General features: G+C 35.1%; 4 protein-coding genes and 1 pseudogene across 5 annotated transcripts in view; 2 read left to right on the forward strand and 3 right to left on the reverse strand.

The window, feature by feature from the left end:
• LOC104770694 (B3 domain-containing protein At5g26805-like) lies at positions 1,955-2,615 on the forward strand. The gene is given in 2 exon segments (XM_010495156.2): positions 1,955-2,351; positions 2,354-2,615. Coding segments are annotated over 2 exon segments (474 nt in total). The 5' UTR covers positions 1,955-2,041; the 3' UTR covers positions 2,518-2,615.
• LOC104770695 (GEM-like protein 6) overlaps positions 10,385-22,011 on the forward strand; it is a 17,292-nt gene continuing 5,665 nt past the window's right edge. The window contains exon 1 of one of the 2 annotated variants that reach the window (XM_019241665.1): positions 10,385-10,911. In XM_019241665.1, coding sequence (XP_019097210.1) covers positions 10,512-10,911 — 400 coding nt within the window. In that variant the 5' untranslated portion in view covers positions 10,385-10,511. Of the gene's footprint in view, positions 11,619-22,011 lie in introns of those variants that run through there. The other variant, XM_019241664.1, reaches the window with a different exon arrangement.
• Positions 11,697-15,047, reverse strand: LOC109131128 (annotated as a pseudogene).
• Positions 12,796-13,814, reverse strand: LOC104772488 (agamous-like MADS-box protein AGL53). The gene has a single exon (XM_010497094.2). It carries the CDS (start codon positions 13,694-13,696, stop codon positions 12,815-12,817), a length of 882 nt encoding a protein of 293 aa, XP_010495396.2. The 5' UTR covers positions 13,697-13,814; the 3' UTR covers positions 12,796-12,814.
• Positions 16,352-17,374, reverse strand: LOC104770696 (putative GEM-like protein 8). Its single transcript, XM_019241667.1, has one exon. The coding sequence runs from the start codon at positions 17,211-17,213 to the stop codon at positions 16,548-16,550; it is 666 nt and encodes a 221-aa protein (XP_019097212.1). The 5' UTR covers positions 17,214-17,374; the 3' UTR covers positions 16,352-16,547.

A 22,011-nucleotide genomic window follows, 5' to 3' on the forward strand; every position in this document is an offset into this window, starting at 1 on the left:
GATTGTTGTTTGTGGCATGTAGAGATCTTATTGCTTGTGTGTATAGCCCAGTAGATGGGAGGATTGCCTCACTGAGTGTTTATCAAATACTCATGCATCTCAATTTGTGTTTGTGGTGCAGGTAAAGGCAAAGTGTGATCGTGGAATCAAAGGCAATGAAGAGGAGGATGTTCTAGGGACTTGATTGTATGGTTATCTGGCATTGTTAGGTTGCTAGAATTGAGTCTTAGAGCATTGTTAGGATTGCTGGTTGTTTGATTTATGCTGTTTGGGATTAATGCTGGATATTACTTATTTGGTTATTGGATATTGTTTTATTGGTTATTTATTGGTATGTGGTTCCGCTGTTGGATTGTGAATGTGGTTAGGTGGCTAGTGGGTATGGGACCACTAGTTGTAGTTATTTAATTATATTATTATTTATTATTTATTTATAAATAAAAAAAAAACGGGAAGGGTTGTTTCATAAATTAAGAATTTAAGAGTTTTAATATACAATCGACATTGAATGTTGGACACTAGAAAATTTTCAAGATACTATATTGGTATTCTTTCTTTTTTTGACAATGATATACTCTATATTGGTCTTCGAGAATATTGGTTAATAAATAATGGTCTTGGTTTGTACTGAAACTACAAGATTTTGTCCATGTTGGCCAGTATTCTTAGACTCGGCATCAATCGTTTCATTGCAATTCACTTTATTACCAAACCAAAGTTTTTTGCATTGGAACCACAACCCATTTGAGGTGACTGAATAATACTGATCATGGTCGGGATAGAGTGTGCGAGGACAAGAAAAGGGATCGCTCAAGCCACATCTTTTTTCTTCTTCTTTTTTCTGCTGCTTAACTTAGATTCGACAAAGCACGTTAAGCAGCTCAAAAATGATTGTGATCACACGCTACAAAAGAACAACAAAATGTGGGAGAAAACAGAAAGGTCTGCTGCTCAAGAATCGCTAACCAGCCAGAAACAAAGGCTAGGATAAAACCAAATCATAAATACAACTTCAACTATGGGTCAGACGTAGCCGATATTTTAGGATGCCACAGCCCCGTGCTGATGAAGACACATCAAAATTCATGTTCATGGTAAGATGTTGCTGCCCGATATGAATAGCCGAATAATGGGATTATTGAATCATTAAATAGCGGAAAATCAACATAATGACAAAAATGTTATGCTGAATATTTATTTTCTTTTTAAACGCTTAAAAACTATTAAGCGATAGATAAATGAAGTTTCTCTAATTTAGCTATAATATAAAACATGCAGTCATTCAGTGCAAAGTTTTGTAAACGATATTTAATTTGTTTGAAGGTTTTTCTGAATGAAATTTATATGGCAGAACTATGTTTTGAAGATGTAAATGTGAAATGTGAAATGTGAAATGTGAAAAAGTTTCATACTGTTTAAGCCAAATGTGTTTTTTCTTTTGTTAAATATTGGTGAAACCTAAATATTTCTCATTTTGATATGTATTTCAGACAATAAAGATACTAATATATTATTTTTTACTCATAATGTATTATAATTTGCTTTCTTTCAATTGAACCCACAATATTTAGTGCTAAATATAAACATATAAATAAGATGAGAACAAAATAGTATATAATTTATATTTGCTAAATTTTTTTTTAAATAGATAAAGATAAATTTATAAATGGAAAAATATATCTTTTTTTTCTCACACATACATTACATTTAATATAGTGCAGCTGTGTTGTCGCAATATCACCACTGTAATTCAAATATGGTATCTATATTGATGCCTAAATAGATAAATATCATTTTTTCTTGTTGACATAGATTAATGTCATTTAATTTTTAACACTATATAAAGAACACATCAACTTCTTCCAATACAAAAGCAAATTTAGTTTTCTTATCATTGGGGGTATAAAAAACATCCTAATTTTCTTCACCACCAAAACATAACATAAAAGAAGATTTATCCAGAACTAAAATCTTATATACAATAACCTACGCTCCTTCTAAGCAAGGTAATCAAAAAGTTTATCTTCTAACTAGTTTAAACATGATCAAAACATTGTTCTACACCTTCCTTCAAACAAAACACCAAGAAGAAAACACTGATAGGACAGATCCTAACTATCCATTGTTTCCTCAAGAAGTCGAGATTCGACCCATAATTCCTTTCTGTTGGGAAATCCTCAAAACCCTCACAAGACATGAAATATTGGATGAAGGCAACTTACAACTTCCACATGAGAAAATCCTAGATATTTTGATGAGATACTATTCAAAACATGTCATATTGCTTACAAATTGTCTGACTTGCCAGCTCAATTTATTTGTGAAAGACCTTGATACAAACACTATCCATTTGTTACATTGTGGAAACATCCACATGAAGAAAATTTCACTATGCATGAGTCTTGGATCAAAGAATTTGTTAAGAGGAGGGAGCTTGTGGCTGGCATGGTGGTTGGTATGTATTGGGATTACGAGAATTGCATGTTTTGTTTCTCAGTATTAGAGGGAAATGAGTGACTCAATAGATTCAAAATTGCTATGACATATAAATAAATATATCATTTTATGTTCAAAATGAGATTAAGCAATAAATTGTGTGAAACTTTTAATTTTAAATTTTTGGGTTTGGTAAAAGAAGAATCATATTCGATTCAATGTATTAATCTTAGTTTCGTTAATATATAATTAATATGAATATCAATATGTATGAGGTAATTTGAACGTATTGGAACGAATTGAAATGTGAGATCATGAATGTGAATTTGAACACAGACAGAAAAGTTTAGTCGTTGATGACGATCGAGAGCTAATGATGAATAAAAAGAAAAAAACTAGTGAGAGCAATGTAGGGTTTTTTTTTGTTCACTGTGATTAATCTATATATACATTTTTGGAGATATTTATGAAATAAATCCTGAAGTTCATACCTAGGCATGTCATTGGCATTAAATATTAAATATTAAAAAAATTATGTATTAATTTTAACAACCAAGATTTAAATTTTACAGAAATCTAAACATTAACACAATTAATTGTCGAGTATAAGATCTCCTAGCCGATATCACGGATTCACAACTCTTCCTTTGCTCCAATAATTTTTCAAAATGATTTTTTAGATACAAACCAGATATTACAAGATATCTCTTTCCATCTTTCCTCTAATATCTGTAAAAATCAAATTAAAGAAACAATGATAAATGGCAAATGGTATAATATTCCTTCAATCTTCCAAAATAAAATCGATTACAAAATATTTTTATACCTAATTAGTTTTCTAAAGCCGTGATTTTGGAATCTAAAGATTATAAGAATTATCGACCTAATGATTAGCCTATAAATACTCTAACTTACTTAAAACCTTGAAGATGGCGTAGTTCTCTTCATAATGGTTGCTACTTTTGTTCCTCAGATCCTACAAAACAGCTTGGAGGGTTCATCCTCCATTCTTGGCATCTGTACACACAAACAACTGGTGAAACTTTCGAAGATGGTTTTGTCAGATGAAGTGGTAAAGATCTACCTATTAAATACGACTACTAATACAGTTTTTCTTTATTCATTTCAGGGTACAAAAATTCATTTCTTAGTAAAGAAGGATTTGGTTTCCAAAAATGTGAATAGCTTGGTAATGGCATATAAGCAGAAGAGGGATAGGGGGACAAGGTTACGCGCTGGGTAGCGCAGCGCATCCGTTTCAAGTACAGAGGCGACGAGGGCAAAGCAGCAGGCCACCCAACCCAACAGGTCAGTGTCGGGCCGGCCATAGGTTCGAATCCCTATTGGTGACTGGGTTTTCATTAAGACATTTGGGTGAAGAAGGTAATCATAAAGGTTGATGATTAGAACTTAAACATCTTGCTCTCTTTCTATGCTTTATTTGATTCTTTAAGTTACTTATCTAATCAACATATAAGTCATGTTAACTAAACAAAACCATCTATGTAGCTCTAAGTGTGGGTCGAGTTTAAAAAACCGATTAATGAACTACTAATAGCACTTCTATTTTTTCTTCCTCACCTTCTTTTCCTTTTCCGGGTCATAACACAGTCTGTAACGAAATGAGAATCAACTGGATAACCATGTTCACAAGCATCGTGAGGTTAGAGGTCTCGCATCACAAGTAAAGAAGAACAGAGGTTTGCATAAAAAGTGTCATAACAACCATAAGAATCGACCCACACTTAGAGCTACTTGGAAGAAAAACAAATTTTAACCCCGTTACCGTCGATTCTCTTAAACATAAACTAATTTACATTACCCTTGAATGGCCTACAAGCCTACTCAATCGATGATTTCATGTTGAAAGCAACCCTCAGTCGCTAATCTACAATGTTTTCAATATTAATCTATTAACATCTCTGTTCTTGCACTTGATGTCCTATTTGATACCTAAAATGAAAGTGGGATCGAAAAAACAAATTATGAAGAAAGAACGGAGTCTCTTACGGTCTGATTTAATTGACAGCTCTAATCGAGTAAAAAAATTAGAATCGTGACAAATCAGGATCATCAAATCGATTGTTAGAACATAAATCAGATCACATAGCATGTTGACAATGAAAGAAATAATGTGAGCGAAGAAGATAAAATCATATTAATTTTATTTTACACAAAAAAAAACAATAACAAAATATATGTCTTAAAGTATGTACTTAAAAAAAAAATCAATTCTTGGTTCAAAGGACTGTTTTTTTCCATTTCTAATATTATATACACAATTACTAATGAAAGTTTTCTTAAAAATATTTTAAGTATGACTGATATGAGCAAAAACAGTCAAACACTTTTCTTTTCACTCCACAATAGAAATATATATATTAAAGTGTTAGATTATTTATACATAAAACAAACAAAATTATCAACGCCAAATTCTTCTTTACCGACATTTTTAAATTTAGCAAAATAATTTAAATACTTTTAACACTAAAATAAAAATTAAAAAAACAAAAACAAAAAAAAGTATAATTCAACACTAATTATAAACTCTACGATTTAGTTCCTATATAATATATAAATAATATAGATTTAAGAGTTGTATATTTAATAAATACAAAATATTAATTATATATATAGTAAGTCTACTAAACTAATATTATATTTCTTTTTTTTTTTTTTTTGCCAGCAGATTACAAGATCAGCTCAAACGAGCCAATTGGTAGGAAAAATGTTTACATAGGTAACTAAATGTGACTCTATTCTAGCACGTCGTGCTAGCTTGTCAGCATTACCATTCTGCGTTCTGGAGACGTGAACTATCGCAAAAGATAAGAACTCTTCCTTGTCCGCCTCGATCTCATCCAAATATGTCTTGAAAGCAGGCCACTCGGACGGCGAAGACACCATCTTCACCAGGTCAGAACAGTCTGTGTGGAAAACCACATTCTCAATATCCGCATCAATCATACAATGCATTGCCCAGAATAGAGCTTCCACTTATGCATGGAGCGGTGACAAGCTACGGCGAAGGTTAGACGCACCCATAATGGGGGAATCCCCCTCAGGGGGAATGCAGTACCATCCTCGGCCTGTATACTGGTCAGTTATCTTCCAAGATCCATCCACAAAGCATCGGTAACTGGTTCTATATATGTTGGCCATAGCCGTTGTCACTAGCACAAGACCGATAGTGGGATGAGACCCATCCGTGGACGGGATCCCAACTGTATCAGCTTGTGCCGATATCCAGAGTTTAGCTTCCTCCTCCGCCAGCTGTAGAATTGCTAACGGATTGGAATCCAAATTGCTATAAAATTTGTCATTTCTAGCCTTCCAAATGTACCATAGAATCCAGGGATAAAAATCCGCTGAAAGATTCTGCTGAAATCTCCAGAATAAGTAATCCATGTTTGCATAGACAGATTCTGAAGGGAAACAGCCCGGTGATGTCAGGAAAGAGGATAGAGCCCAAACCTGCTTGGCCGGAGGGCATAAAAATAAGGCATGATTGATCGTCTCCTCAGAGACACCATAGCAACCGCATTCAAAATCACATGACATACCACGTCGCCGCAAATTAGATGTTGTCGCCATGCAACCCGTGATCGCTTGCCATAAAAATGTCTAATTTTTGGTGGACACCGAATCTGCCAAACAAAAGTCTGTAGAGGAATAATGCTAGGGCCAAAGGTAGGCGTCGACAATGCCTGATTTTGACGCAGAGCTTTATACCCAGATTTAACGGTGTACAGACCAGTTTTGGTCAAATGCCAACCCCAGCTATCCGGTGAATCTGGTTTACCAACAGGTAAAGCAGAAATAATGGCAACATCCTCCGGCTCAAAAGAGGCCGAGAGTAAGGCCAAATTCCAGGATTATGAACTCCTGTCAATAAAAGTTTCAACTCTAAGCATAGGATCAATTGGCGATCATAAACGCAATGCTGGTTTCGGGGATTGAGCAGGAATCCAGGGATCAGACCATACTAGAATGGAATTACCGGATCCTACCCGTTTAATGAGTCCTTTGTTTACCAGAGAGCGAGCAGATACCAAACTTCGCCATCCATAAGACGGCGAGTAATATTTGATTGGGTCCAAAGGGTTGGAATGCCTATAGTACCGTCCTTTAAAAACCTTTGCAAATAAAGAGTCTGGAGCTGTAATCAAACGCCAAAGTTGTTTAGCCAACAAGGAGGTGTTAAAGTCATCCAAACACCGGAAACCCAGACCACCGTCGACTTATCAACACATAACTTATCCCAGGCTATCCAGTGTAGTCCTCGGGTGTCCCCAGAAGTACTCCACCAAAAATTAGAAACCGCACTAGTGAGTTTTCGTGTGACTGTTTTCGGAAGGTGGAAACATGACATGACAAAGGTAGGAACGGCAGTTGCTACTGATTTTATCATAACCTCTTTCCCACCCCTGGACAGTAGCCGTGCAGGCCATCCACCTGTCCTTTTTTGCAGTCGATCCTGAACAAAGGAAAAAACCTTTGTTTTTGAGCCTCCCAGGCTCTCCGGAATACCCAAATATGAACTCATCTCGCCCAGGTTGGTGATCCCCAAAACTCCTTTTAGTTCATCTCGTAATTCTACAGTAACTGTGTGTCCAAATTGAACCGAAGATTTCTGGAAGTTTATTTGCTGTCCAGAGACTCGTTCATACTGGCGAAGGATCCCTAAGACGGCCTCACACTGTTCTTTCGTAGCACGACAGAAAAAAATACTATCGTCTGCGAATAATAAGTGAGAGACCGCGGGACAAGCAGTCGATACCTTGATACCCGTGATGAGCTTTAACCGCTCTGCTTTGCGGAGATTTGCGATGAGAACCTCAGTACAAATAATAAAAAGGTAGGATGACAAGGGGTCTCCCTGTCTAAGCCCTTTAGAAGGAAGTATAGACCCATGTGGTTGACCGTTTATTAATACTTTATATTGGACAGAGTCACACACCACATAACTCAAGAAATCTATTTTTCACAAAAACCAAATTTCCTCAATAAATGTTCAATAAAGGATCATTCTACCCGATCATAGGCCTTACTCATATCTGTTTTAATGGCCATAAACTTACCCTTACAAGAAGGGTTAGTACGAAGGCCATGAAACATCTCTTGAGCCATCAAAATGTTATCCGTAATCAAACGCCCCTCTACAAATGCCGATTGTGTCTCAGATATCAAGGCCGATAAAAAAGAACGCAAACGCTGACATAAAATTTTTGAGATAATCTTGTATCCAACATTACAAAGGCTGATAGGTCTCCATTTAGTCATTCTAGTCGGCTTGTCCACTTTTGGAATAAGACAAATATTTGTCATATTTAGTCTCTTATCAAAAATACCATCCTGGAAAAAGGAGTTTACCAATAACTTTAGATCGGATTTAACCGTATCCCAAGCACGCTGATAGAACAGAGCCGTCATACCATCCGGCCTTGGAGCCTTGTCTGGGTGCATCATAAACAGAGCCTCCTTGATTTCTTGTTCTGTGACTGATCTTGTCAGGGAATCATTAATGTCATATGTGATAGATGAGCACACTTCATCCAGTGTTTCCTCAAAATCCGAAGGTTCGGAGGATGTGTAAAGGTCCTGAAAATAAGAAGCGGCTATGCTCTGAACCTGCTTCTCTTCCGTAACCCATCTTCTGGTGTCATCGTGGAGTCCCACAATACGATTATTAGATCGTCTTTGTTTTGTTTGGGCATGAAAATAACTAGTATTTTGATCTCCAAAACGCATCTATCGACTCCTACTTTTCTGATACCAATAAATTTCTTCATCTCGATAAGCCTCTCGAAGTTTCCAGGTTAGTTCTGAAATGGTCTCAACAGAAACAGAGTCATCTGCCTGAGCGATCGCTAACTGATTTTTAATATCCTCAATCGATTCCCAACCATAAGGGACCTGAGTTTTCCGCCACTGGGAAATTGCTTGACGGCATTTAATGATCTTATCCATAAATTTGTCCGTTGGAATCGCTATCCCTGAGTCCCAGCCTTCAGAGATGGCACCAAATAGTCCCTCTTTATCAAGCCACCGTCGGTCAAACCGAAAACAGTTTCTCCCTCTCCGGACTTTATCCTCAAGTAGTGCTAGAACCGGTTTATGGTATGAAGCTACCATGGGTAAGTATTCCGTAAATGCATTACTAAAAATGTCATGTAGCTTGTCATTGGCCAAGGCGCGATCCAGACGACACCTAATTGGCTTTTTATCTCTCCATCCACACCAAGATAAACTGTCCCCAACCGAGGAAACTCTAATAAACCGCAATGTCTAATCATGGTATTAAAACCAACAAAGGAGGACGCATGTCAGAGTTTACCTCCACGCTTTTCATGATTTCCTTTTAATTCGTTAAAATCTCCAATAAGGAACCAGGGAGAATCTCTAGATAAACCAATTCGTGTTAAGCGTTCCCATACTAAGTCTCGGTTTGCTGGAACCGGATCACCATAAACAAAGGTAAAAAAGAGTGTTTGTCCTTTATAAGTAAGTTCCACATCAATCAATCTATTAGATTCAAATAAAACTGAAACATCATAATCATTATTATAAAATAAGGCTAAACCACCACTACAACCAATAGGATCAACCGTTTTTAAATTTGAAAAACCAAAATGACCAACAAAAGATTCCAAATGCGAATAAGGCTGTCTAGTTTCAGATAAAAATAAAAAATCAGGCCTATGCTTCCCCCACAAGTCCCTAAGATAACCAATAGTTGCTTTGTTTCCAAGCCCTTGGCAGTTCCAGCTTAAGATCTTCATTTATCCAGCATTGGTTTGGGTGGCTTAGATCCACCAGTTGTCCCCTTCTCCTGCTCCTGGTTCCTCGGGTTTGTGCCTTCTCCAGCTAAGTCAGTAACTTTAGGAGCAGGCCGCTTCCTTGGTGTTGTACGCAAGTAGACATTTAGCTTCTTAGAGGCATTTCCCTTAAGAGCCAAAGGTGGTTTCGCCTTGCGGACCTTGTCAACCGGTGGTGCAGCAGCGGGATCAACAGTTGCACCAACATTCATATCCGTGGGATCCTCCTCAGCTGCAATGTCATCTCCTTCAGATACTGCAGGGACCGAATGAGTCACAGCTGGTATCTCGAGAGAGATATCCGCACCATCTTCCCCCTTCTCTCCAGCAACAAGACCTCCTGATTCTGAATCTGCAAGACCTCCTGATTATATTTTTTTTTTTTTAAAATTAACATCGCGGTACACCACGAATTACTATCTAGTAATAATAATAATAAATGCATTAAAAAGTCACAATGCCAACGCGGAAAGCTCCAAACCACGACGTTCCCTTCTGCATATCTCAATTTGCTTTCGCCTTATTCAAAAAAGCGTTACGTCATATTTGATTTTCATTTTTTTTTTTTTCGTGCCATGTTCCTATTAAGAAGGAAACATATCTTATCTCCTATACATGTATGTAAAGATATATGAGGAAAATTAAAATCAGGCTAAACAAAGTAGGATAAAAAAAAAAGGTTGATGTTGTAGGTTAAAAAAGCTAGTCGGAGTCCAACGTCAACCAGTATGATCATGAGATCATCTCGTTCTTTCTTTTTTTCTTTGTAACTTTGCTTTTCTTTTGGCAATACATCTCTAATATACAAACTGGTTTCATATTATAAGGGATTAATTTATGATGAGTGTTGAGGGTTGAAAATGGATTGTAACATGTCACCAAATGAGTAATTGTTAACAGACTAATTAATAATTAATTAATGAGAACAATCTTAAAAAAAGTCATATCAACAGGAAGATACGCATCATTAATTATGATGCGGAAAGACAAATTAAAGCTACGTACCGACATGATAAAGAACATGTTGAGCTAAAACATTTTCATCAGTTATTGAAATTAGTTTCGAAATAATGTCCTAAACACGGACTTGGTAGTTGCAAGTCCTTTCTTTATATAAATCTCTCCTTTAACTAGATCAAGATTATTTTTCTCACAATATAAAAGAAGAAAAAGCAAAACAAAGCATATGCTTGGTCTTCTTCTATTTGCTTTTAACCCCAAAGAAAGTGGCTTTTTCCCTGTCTTGATGACCAATCTATGACTCAGCCTTTACCACAAAGATCTCGAGTCTCAACGATTCAATGTTTTTGTATTCAACTGCCTCTTGTTTCTTTGTCTTTCCCTTTATATACCTTCTCACCAACACGGTTTCATCATCAACCATCACTCACAATTAATCTCTCTACTCTCTCCTTCTCTTTCTCACAAGATCAAGAATCAAGAATCAAAATCACCGCTAAACCATCCAAGATGACATTGAGCAGAGTTCATCAACAAGCTATTGCATTTCCCGCAGCCAAGACTGCAACGATGAGTTACTTGCCTGACCCACCTTCCATCAATAAGCTCCAAGTCCCAACTTCATCAAAGTTTTCTTTTCTAACAAGCAAAGGAAAATCAATGCTGCGAAAGAAGAAAACCGATAGCTTCACGAAAGGAGCTAGAGACCAGGACAAGTTAGAACCCAAGCTAAGTGAAACAGTCAAGAGAAAGCTATCCTTGGGAGCTAAGATCCTTCAAATGGGAGGCTTAGAGAAAATCTACAAGCGACTCTTCAAAGTCTGCGATGAAGAGAAGCTTTTCAAGGCGTACCAATGTTACCTATCCACAACCGCAGGTCCCATCTCAGGCCTACTCTTCATCTCGTCAAAAAAGATTGCATTCTGTAGCGAGAGATCCATCAAGGTGGCTTCTCCTCAGGGAGATATCTCTAGGGTTCACTACAAAGTCTCAATCCCGTTATCCAAGATCAATGGTGTGAACCAGAGTCAGAACACGAAGAAACCATCTAAGAAGTACCTTGAAGTAGTTACAGTTGATAACTTCGACTTCTGGTTTATGGGATTCGTGAGCTACCGCAAAGCATTCAACTGTCTCGAGCAAGCTTTAAACGAAGATGAGCAATAAACTGAAGTGATTTTTCTCTGAGCAGCTAATTAGTACAGGTTAAAGAAGAAACCTATCATTTCTGTTTTGACCTGTTTCAGTAGTCAGAGGATGTTAGGAAAAAGCCTCGAAGAGACTGACAATATTGTTTGTACAAACTCGTTTCTATTTTTTTTACTGCTTTACTCCATGTGGCTGCAGAGCAGTGACTTAAAGTGGGATTATTTTATATAAACAAAGATTGATTTTCCTCATGAATAAATTGTGTCACAAAGGCCTTAATTATAACTAACTAATTGATTTGCAGCTAAAAAAAGATCATTATGTACAATCTCATCATTTGTTAAACAAAAATAGTCTCTTCTTTCCCTTCTTCCTCAGCAGAGCCTGCAACGAATATAAGCAGACCCAAAAAAATAATCAGCAATTGCTTCTCTAGAAACGAAGCTTGAAGTCTTTGTATTATTGTATCTACATTTATTATCTCTGATTTTATGAAAGCTGCAGTTTTTGTCTTCTAGAGATTGTAAAGAAAGTGATAAAATGAACACAATGCTTTTGAAAATATATTACCCTCTTGATAAATAATCTCAGGGTGAGTACTATTTCATCTCTTGAGCTGCCAAAAACATAACAGAAGATTAAAAGCTTACAGTGTAGTATTCAACATACATATTATAACAAACAATATGAACACACAAGACCATATTTCACCTACACTTGAGTGTCTAATCCTACCGAGGTACATAGATTTAGTAAAGGATCATAGGACCAAGCATATGCTGATTGTCCCGGATCAAGTTTCTGACAAGCTCACAAACCAATTGACCAAGCTGAGATGCATATGCTGATTGATAAAAATGGGCGTTTAAAACTCATGGGATGGTTCCTGCTGGTAATAAAACAGACGAAGGTAACAATAAAGAAGCTGAGGTGCCAACTTCAAAGATTGAGGGTTATTCATCCGATATGCTTAAATTTCAAGCTACAACTAAGTCGGTTTCTTATTTCAATCCTTGCTTATCTTCAAAGATGAATATGTATCAAATGTAAACTTAAAGTGGGATTATTATTTTATATAAACAAAGATTGACTACTATTCATATGAACGAATTGTTTTACGAGTCCTTATCTCTCTAACTGTTTTGCAGCTGAAAAAAGCCAGAGCCTGCACCGAACCAGTCACTGTCTCTCTGATTTTTGTTTTCCAGAGACTGTAACGAAAGTGATAAAATAGATCATTCACAGAAACAACAAGGTTCAATTTACTCAATTAGTTTACTTGTCTGCATCAATTACAGACATTTAACATTCAATGTGATCTATTGCAGACTATGTTAGAAACTTGAGAGAAAAATACATTCATACAATTGGCAAAACATACAATTCAAAGGATGATACAAAAATTCATAACAAACCCTAAATAACTCATACATAATCTAACTTCGTCGTAATCATACACAAGAAGAGAACATCATTGGATCTGCAAAATACGGAGTCTGATTCCAGTCCGCAAACTGATCATCAAAGTGGACAAGTGGTGGGGTTTGTGTCTGCATCAGAGGAGGAAAGACCATGGGAATGGGAAGATCAAAGTTGTTACTTGTTAGAAACGAGCCTTGTGCCCCAAGTGAAGCCGAACTCATCGATGGGTCAAAGGTAGAAACAGAGTCAGGGAGTTGACAGAAGCTACCGTTGTCATGGTTATAGAGAAAGAGTGAAACTTTGCTCTGATGTTGTTGAGTCAACGATGGCGTCGATAGGTTTTGCTCTGTTTCTGACACACCACCGCTCATCAATGATGGATCTGTTGTGAAGAAGCCGGCGGAAGACACCAAAGGGTTCTGATCGGGTTGTTCTGTCTGGTTCTGTAACACCCGAAGAAGGTTATCTTGAAACACCCGTAGATTACTCTCTAACGAAGCCTCCATCTCCAAAAGTTTCTCAGAGAATCTCTTGTCATTGATATCTAAAGATGTCATCTTGTCGGTCTTCTTATTCAGAAACTGAGAAAGGTTTGTGCTTTTCTTGCGTCTCTCGCTATCGTTGAGTTTGCTGTATCTCTCTGCCATGTCTCGAACCTTGGATTGATCTTCCGGCCATGTCCCGACGAGATCTCCGTCGCGGTTGTAGTATATAACACAGAGTTCGACATCACAAAGGATCGAAAGCTCGGAGGCTTTCTTAAACATGGTCTTCTCTCTCGAAGCAAGATTTGTTGTCTTCTTTGATACGGAAGAGAGCGAGGGCTTGAAACACTTGCGGTTCCTCACCGACAACATTGAAGAAGAAGAAGAAGCCAACATTGAAGAAGAAGAAGAAGAAGAAGAAACCATTGTTGTACGTTGTTTTGTTTGTTTTACTGCAGAGAGAAGAAAAAAGTAGAAGAAGAAGCTTTTTAGTTTCCTTTGATGAGAATTAGGGTAAACACACACACAACTTCAGAAAATTCGATTTTCCATATTTCTCTTCATTAATGATATGAAATACGCGTTTACTAATTTTCCTTTTTTTCGTTTTTATATAAATATATATAAGTAATTGTAATTTTCCTCTTTTTCGTTTGTTGTCACAATCTGGATTGGATTCTCTCTTTCAAAAGAAAGTTTCATTAGAATAAACTTTAACTCTCTTTCAACATGCAAAGCTGCACATTCCTCCATTCCCACACAGCCACACGTTACACAGACAACAAGTTATTTTATGACAAAAAAGGACAGAAGCATATAAGGCATAAGTCTTACTGTAGTAGAAGCTGAGAACTTTTCCGCAATTTGTGAGACAATTACTACTACACTGGATGCTGTAACCTTCTCTCTCAATAGATAACGTAGCTGCTTGCCATATATCCAGGTAACCAGTCTATTCAAAGCCACATGCATGTGAAGGATTAAAGCCAGAGTTCAAATGGCAAATGTTACTTATACCGCAAGGGAAACATTGTATGAAGCATGACCAGTATGAAAGGTCTTCTCTATATTGCTCTGCATCACTGGATCTAAGGGAACCAGTAACCACTATCTCGTACACAACCAACCAGAAACAGCTCAGCGAACATAAAAGAAACTTAATTAACATCTTAATATCAAGATGTAAACTGACAAGTAGTGGCTTAGTTTTACAGGAAGTCATCAAGAGGGCATGATTTCTCAAAGTAAATTGATAAACTTACGGCAAGCGATCTTGTGATTGTCATTGGCAAACAACACCTACACAAGCTTCCCCTGAAATCAGAAAGTAGCAAATGAAAATTGCAAAAAACTAAGAATAAGTCAACAGAAAACAACAACTCTTAAATCATATTAATTAGCATGATATATCTCTATCCCACAAACCAATATACTGAGGAAACTAAAATGATCCAGATCAAAATTTCCAGTAGACCTCAATCCTAATCTTTGCTATATTCAACATATAATCTCTCATTCATTGAAAAAGATATTAACCTTTCGGTTCCTGTCATCCAAAGGCTGAACTTCAACAGCAAGATACAAATCAACATCATCAGCAGTGACGAGGTAATGTGGCTGTCAACACAGTTGTTACAAAATATTGAGACAAGTGAAAGACTTCTTAGTATTTAGACCAGGAGGCAGGGAGTCCACACTCAGTTACCTGGTTGCACAAACATCTCAAAAGCTGCCTGACTAACTGACTGGTACACACACGAAACGCATATTTGATCATCAAAATATGTTTGGTCAAGAGAGTCCCTAGAGCCAAATTTAAAACCAAATAACTTGTAAGAAAAAAAAACTAAGAGTCAAGAGTCAACGACAAACAAAGAGGCAAAGATGTCACGGAACGTTGCGGACAGAAGCTGAGAAACGACTCGTCAGAGCTCCTAATTTGGTAACGCCAGATTGGTGCTGGCTGATACTGAAAAACTAAAGTTAAATTTCCAAAACCAAACTCTATCGTACGTATCAATGTTCCCCACCTGCTAAAGCTTAATCACTCAAGCAGAACTTTTCCTTTCTTGGGAATATTTTTGGTAACATTTAAACCAATAATGATATTTTTGACACTGAAAGTATGGTTTTTTTAGGAAGTTTTTTTGTTGTTTATAATAAATAGAATTATATGACCACCTAATCACCGTCGAATAATCAAACTTCTTACAACCTAATATGGTCACAGTAGCAATGAAAGTATTGAATAAACACGGATAAAATACTATGTAGACGCGAGAAGGAGATAAATGAATATATTAAGCTGATCTCATCAGTATTTTCTTATTTCACAGTTCTCTTTTGCACCAAAACATGTCCAAAGAAGTGCCTGTGCTATTGTACTAATATAACAAAACTAACGACGGACCACATATATGCTGTCTATTTTTTGTTGTTCCCAGAGACAGAGCAACTCAGAGACATGACTTTTGAAATATAACTAAAAATTACCAAGTCTGAATTTTGTGTTCTTTTTTTAGTTTGAATTTATAAGCTTCTCCGAGTTAGGAAAAAAAAAGTATTAAGTTGTAAAATATAATCAGCCTCTTATATTTTATCACTGTATCTTGTCTTACAAGTTACAATGGGACAGTAGCCTTATTTAATAACTTAGCTTGGAGTCTTGGACTATACTACAAAGTTGAGCGGGAATTAATTAATTGTTTTTGTTTTTGTGTGGATGAATTATTTGTTATTGTTGAGCGGTCATAACATTATTATGATTGATTGCTTATTCAAAATATTAGATAGTTTTTGTTTTACATCTTCATTGATTTCTTTTTTGTTGAAATGGAATAAGACTCTGCTTTTTTGGACATTTTATTACTATTGGTTTAATCACTCAGCGGAAGGTTAGGGATAATGGATCTTAAACTCTTAAATTTTCCAAGATCAAGATTATGAAATGGTCTTCTATGTACTCATTTACTTATATATGATCCATCCCATGGCACATTTTTTGTTTTCTATGTATTAGTCTTCTTTTTGACATATTGTGGTGCACAAGAGGACAGTAAATTAGGAAATCAGATGCGATGATCAGCTAAATATATTCAAATCTCTTGTTCATGTTTACGATGGAGAAAAAAAGGGATATAAGCAAGAAAAATAATAAGTTTGTACAATATTGTAAGTGTTTCCTAACATAATCTGATTGAAGCCGGTTAAAGTGAAAAGAAATATTTGTTCTTTAACCAGCACTATTTAGCTCCTTAGCGGAACCCATTGCGGCTTATCATTGCTCGTAGCTAAGAGAAAGCGCTTGCTCGAGACAGTTGAAAGCATTTTGGTGGCTCAAGAATCCCATAAACCAGAAGTCAAAACCATCGACCGTGACTACTTCAAGGTACTTTTGAGATGGCTTCTTCGTGTTCTGACTCTGGTTCACTCCATTGATCTTGCACAAGGGGATTGATACTTTGTAATGAACCCTAGTGAGATCTCCCTGAGGAGAAGCTATCTTGATCGATTTCTCGCTGCAGAATGCAATCTTCTTTGATGAAATGAAGAGTAGGCCTGCCATGGGGCCTGCGGTTGTTGATAGGTAACATTGGTACGCCTTGAACAGTTTCTCCTCATCGCAGACTTTGAAGAGTCTCTTGTAGATCTTCTCTAGGCCTCCCATTTGAAGGATCTTAGCTCCCAAGGATAGCTTTCTCTTTACTTTTTCAGTTAGCTTTGGTCCTAACTTGTCCTGGTCTCTAGCTCCGTTGGTGAAGCTATCGGTCTTCTTCTTTCGCAGCATGGATTTTCCCTTGTCTGTTGAAAGAGAAACCTTTGAAGAGGAGGTTGGGATTTGTAGTTTGTTGATGGAAGCTGCAGGGTCAGGCAAGTAAAGCGCCGGAGCAGTCTTGGCTGCAGGGAATGCAATAACTTGTTGGTCAACTCTGCTCAATGTCATCTTGGAAGGTTTAAGTGGTGATTTTGATTCTTGATCTTATGACAAAGAGAAGGAGAGAGAGAGAGGAGATTGTGAGTAATGGTTGTTGATGAAACTGTGTTGGTGGGAAGGTATTTAAAGGGAAAGACAAATAGACAAGAGGCACTTGTATCAAAGCTCTGAGACTTGAGAACTTTGTGGTAAAAGGGATGAGTCATGGATGGGTCATCAAGCCACATAGATAAAGTTGCTTTCTTTGTGGGCATATGCTCTGTTTGGCCTTTTTTTGTTTTGAGGAAAATAATCATATACTTAAGTAAAGGAGAAAACACATAATTAATCTAAAGTACTTTCAGTAACTGATGAAATGTTTATATGTTTTTGCTTTTAGTTTCCAAATAACAAAACAACTTAGGAGGCATAAGGGCTCTCCTTCAATAGTTTCTCAATTCCTTTGATTTCGAAATTTAGAAGATGCATGCTATTTACAAACTGATGATCCATTAATCTCCTTATATATGCTAAAGCTAGAGGTATTAGAGATGCCCAAAAATAAATAAAATAGAGAACATTAAAGTAAATAAAAGAAGGAAAAATGATTGTCAGCTACTTGAAGTATACACCAACACATAGCCACACATACAAACAATATAAATGTCTTGTTAACTACGTGAACTATTGTCATCACATAAGGACATCCACAAACAAACATATGTTATGTCTACAACACCATAAACATTCGAGGTTAGCCGGAATCCGGCGTTGACCAGTATTAACTGACGTTGACCAATATTATCGGCGTTGACCGGTATTGACCGGCGTTGACCGCTATTGACCAGAAAAAAAAATTCAAAAAAAATATTTTTTTTCCTAATAATAATAATTTTTGTTTTTATGTATTTTTGAAAATACAAAATTAAAAATGATATTTAAATAGAAAGAGTATAAATTTGTAATTGTTTATGAAAAAATCTACTACACATCAAATTTTGGTGGTATAGTTTTATTATATTATTTTTGGTATATTTTCTGTATTAAGAAACAGACAATTCGTGGGTTCACCCTTACGGGCGAACCTCTCTTATTCATCCCCTTTAAATTAAGGAAACAAATCTTAATTAAAGAAACAAAATATGTTGATCAATCAATTTTAAAATTGTTAATTTTAATATTATATTACAGTTTTTAATTATCACATATAAAACCCTAACCATTTATTATAAACTCAAACCAACATATAATTTTGTTTAATTATAAAATCTAAACCCTAAACACTCTTTTATAAATCCAAACAGACATATAATTTTATTTAATAGGAAAATCTAAAACCTAACCACTCTTTTGTAAACCCAAACCGACATATTATTTCGTTTAACTGTAAAATGTATACCCTAACCACTCTTTTGTAAACCCAAACTGACATAAATTTATTAATAAAAAATATCTTTTTAAAAATATGATATGACATGCCATATTATTGTATTCTGATTTGTTAATTAAGAGGGATGAATGAGAGTTGTTCACCTCTAGGCTTAACAAAATTAGTTACTCTATATACCACAAATTTTGTTTTTCATATTATTTTTATTTTTATTTTAGTAAATAATTTTCTTGTATTTTTTTGTTGTTATATGTTGTTTTTGTAAGTTATAAAAATTATTTATCTTTTTTATTTTTTTTATCAAAAATACATAAAAATAAAATCATTATATTTTAGAAAAAAAAATATTTTTTTGAATATTTTTTTCTGGTCAACGCCGGTCAATACTGGTCAACGCCGGGTTCCGGCAGACCTCGAATGTTTATGGTATTGTACACATAACCTATGTTTGTTTATGGATGTCCTTATGTAATGACAATAGTTCACGTAGTTAACAAGACATCTATATTGTTTGTATGTGTGGCTATGTGTTGGCGTATATTTCAAGTTGCTGACAATCATTTTTCCATAAAAGAAAGATGATCACACGGAATGACGTTAGACTCCGACAAAGCTTTATTACCTACACAACTACAAGTTGGCAAAATTGCAAGCTTTATTTGTTTATTTTTCTCTCTTCTTTTTTAGCCTGATTTTAAGTTTTAACAGATATCTATAAATGTATAGAAGATAAGATATGTTTCCTAGTTAATTGAAACATGCATGAAACAAGAAGAAATCAAAATCAGATTGTACGTAGCACTTTTTGAATCGGTGAGAGCAAATTGAGTCACACAGAAGAAGACATCGTGGCTTTGGAAGCTTTCTACGTTGGCATTGTACACTTTCTCTAGTCTTTGTACATGCAACTTATAAACATGTTACTTCCTTACTTGTTTTGGTTAGTGCTATTAATGGATATGCAAAAAGAAAGAAAAACAAAAGAGAGACAATTTAAATGTTATGTGACATGTTACTAGCATCCGTTAAGCGAAAATTGTGGAAGCTTAATTAGAGGTAATGAATGAGCTTTACTACCGAAAATTGTTAGTGTTAAGTGATGTAAAGTATCTACGTGCGTCAGTGCATGGCAGGGCCAACCCATTTAGATGCACCGTACACGAATGTCTGGAATCGTCTAGTGACCGACCAATATATATTTCTTTTAGGCTAAGGAAAAATGTTTTCTCACGTCATATTTCTTACTTTTTTTTTAATTTTCAATTGATATGCTTTTCGTTTATGTCAAATTCCATCACACGTCGACAAAAAAAAAAATTCCTTCACACACGTCGGAAAAGTTTAACGATTAATTAGAAGATAAAGTATTTAATTACAGCTTTGTATTTTATCCGTCATGTCCTAGCTAGGCCTACTGATATGAACTCTTCTTCTTTCTTTTCACTTTTCTTGTAAATTTTTATGTTGACCAATCGACAATTTCCCCCACAAAGATTTTTTTTTCCAATCCTTTTTATGCATCGACGACATGCATATTGTTAACTATTGTTCGTGTAATATACTCAAAATATCTTATCCGACTTTGGACATGGTAGGCCTGCAAAAAATACCCGGATCCAAATATTCGATCAGAATCCGATCTAAAAAATCCGATCCGAACCCGTATCCGAAAGTGTAAAATATCTAAACGGGTTCTAAATCTCTAAATCCAAAAACCCGAATCCGAATCCGATTCGAACAGGTATCCAAAGATACCCACATTATTAATATATAGTAGTAATATATTAGTAATATTTATAATTTTAATAATATAATTGTTCAAAATATTCAAATTTTTAGATTTTTCAATAATTTGAAATATTTAAACTGTTTATTAGTAAATTTAGACTCTAAATTTTTAGATATATTACGTATTATTGAATAATCTTTATTATTAATTGGGGAGTACACTTAGGCATAAAAAAAAAAGTAAACAAAACAGAATTCCATATAATGCCCCTATTAGAAAGGGTGTATCCAAACATATATTTATAGCCAAACACTAAACTTACTATCTAATTTTATTCTGATTATGGATAAACAATTTAGATAATATTAATGAGACGTGGACCCTATATTAGATTTAAAAGATTCGATTTTATATTTTTGCAAATATTAAGTTTTTCTCTCCTATAATTAAGTCGTTTGTATAATATTAAGTTTTGCTAATGTTGTTTATATTGTTGCAAGATGTCATGAATGATCCACACATTGCTGCCTTTGGATTCACATACAAAGCAGAAGCAAATATCAAGAAGTGGCTTAGCAAATGTCACAAGCCGATGACAAATCTCGAACTTCTCCATCTCAACCTTATCTGTAATCATGCTCTCCGGTCTGCGTTCAGGAGTTGGTTTAATCTAACTTGTGTTCTTTGTAATTGGTAGGGTTTGGAAAAAATAGGTTGTTGTCAAGGTTATATTCTTGCTTTGTTTGTAGTCTTTCCTTTATCTATCATTCATTCTTAGATTGTTTATTAACATTTTAGATTTGGTGATTATGAAATTCAGTTACTCTAATCTCTTTGGTTTCCTCAGATTTGAAAGAGGAATGATGAATCGTATCCTTATAGAAATTCTTATGAATGTGTGTAAATGTATCAATGATTTTTTTTTAAAAACTTTCAGATCCGGAAATTGATTTAATCCCTGTTCGGGAGTGTCGCTGCGACCAATAATTATGAGATGTTTATGTGATAGAACATAAACAGGACATAGAAAAACATTGATATATATGTGATGGTTATGAGATGGAAAAACATTGATATATGTGATGGGATGAGTATTTGTCTTTGCTCATAACAAAACAAATGATCATTTTTGTGTCTAAGCCCATTAAAATCAAATGGAATACTAAATTGGTATAGTTTTGATTATGAATTTTAATAATATTCCTAAAAATTGGTTTACAAAGATAATCCGTATATACCTAATATATTGCAAACCTAACTTAGTTTTGAAATTAACCCTGCATGTATGTGCGGGTCCGAACCTATTATTGTTTATCAAATTTGAACATATGAACGTATTTTTGAACTACAAAAGACATATTAGATCTTTGGGGAAAATTTTTGATTTAATATTATTGGCTAAGAAGGCATATTAAAAAACTTATTATTATAAAGGTATAATGAAAAGAATATGCCTTTACAATAAGAGTTAATAGTGTAGTTTATAAATATTGATAGTAATTATAATTTATTTAGGATCTTATCAAAAGGGAAACAGATTAATAATGCGAATAATATTATGACCATATAAAAAGGAAACCAATTAATATTGCTAATCAAATTAGTAGAGGACGTTTTCAATTTACTTTACAAATTGATTTGTAACAATTATAAGGAAACTAAATATCTAAATAATAGGAAACAAACGACTTAATTATAGGAGAGAAAAA

Source organism: Camelina sativa, chromosome 20, assembly GCF_000633955.1.
Source record: "Camelina sativa cultivar DH55 chromosome 20, Cs, whole genome shotgun sequence".
Taxonomy (NCBI): Eukaryota; Viridiplantae; Streptophyta; class Magnoliopsida; order Brassicales; family Brassicaceae; genus Camelina; species Camelina sativa.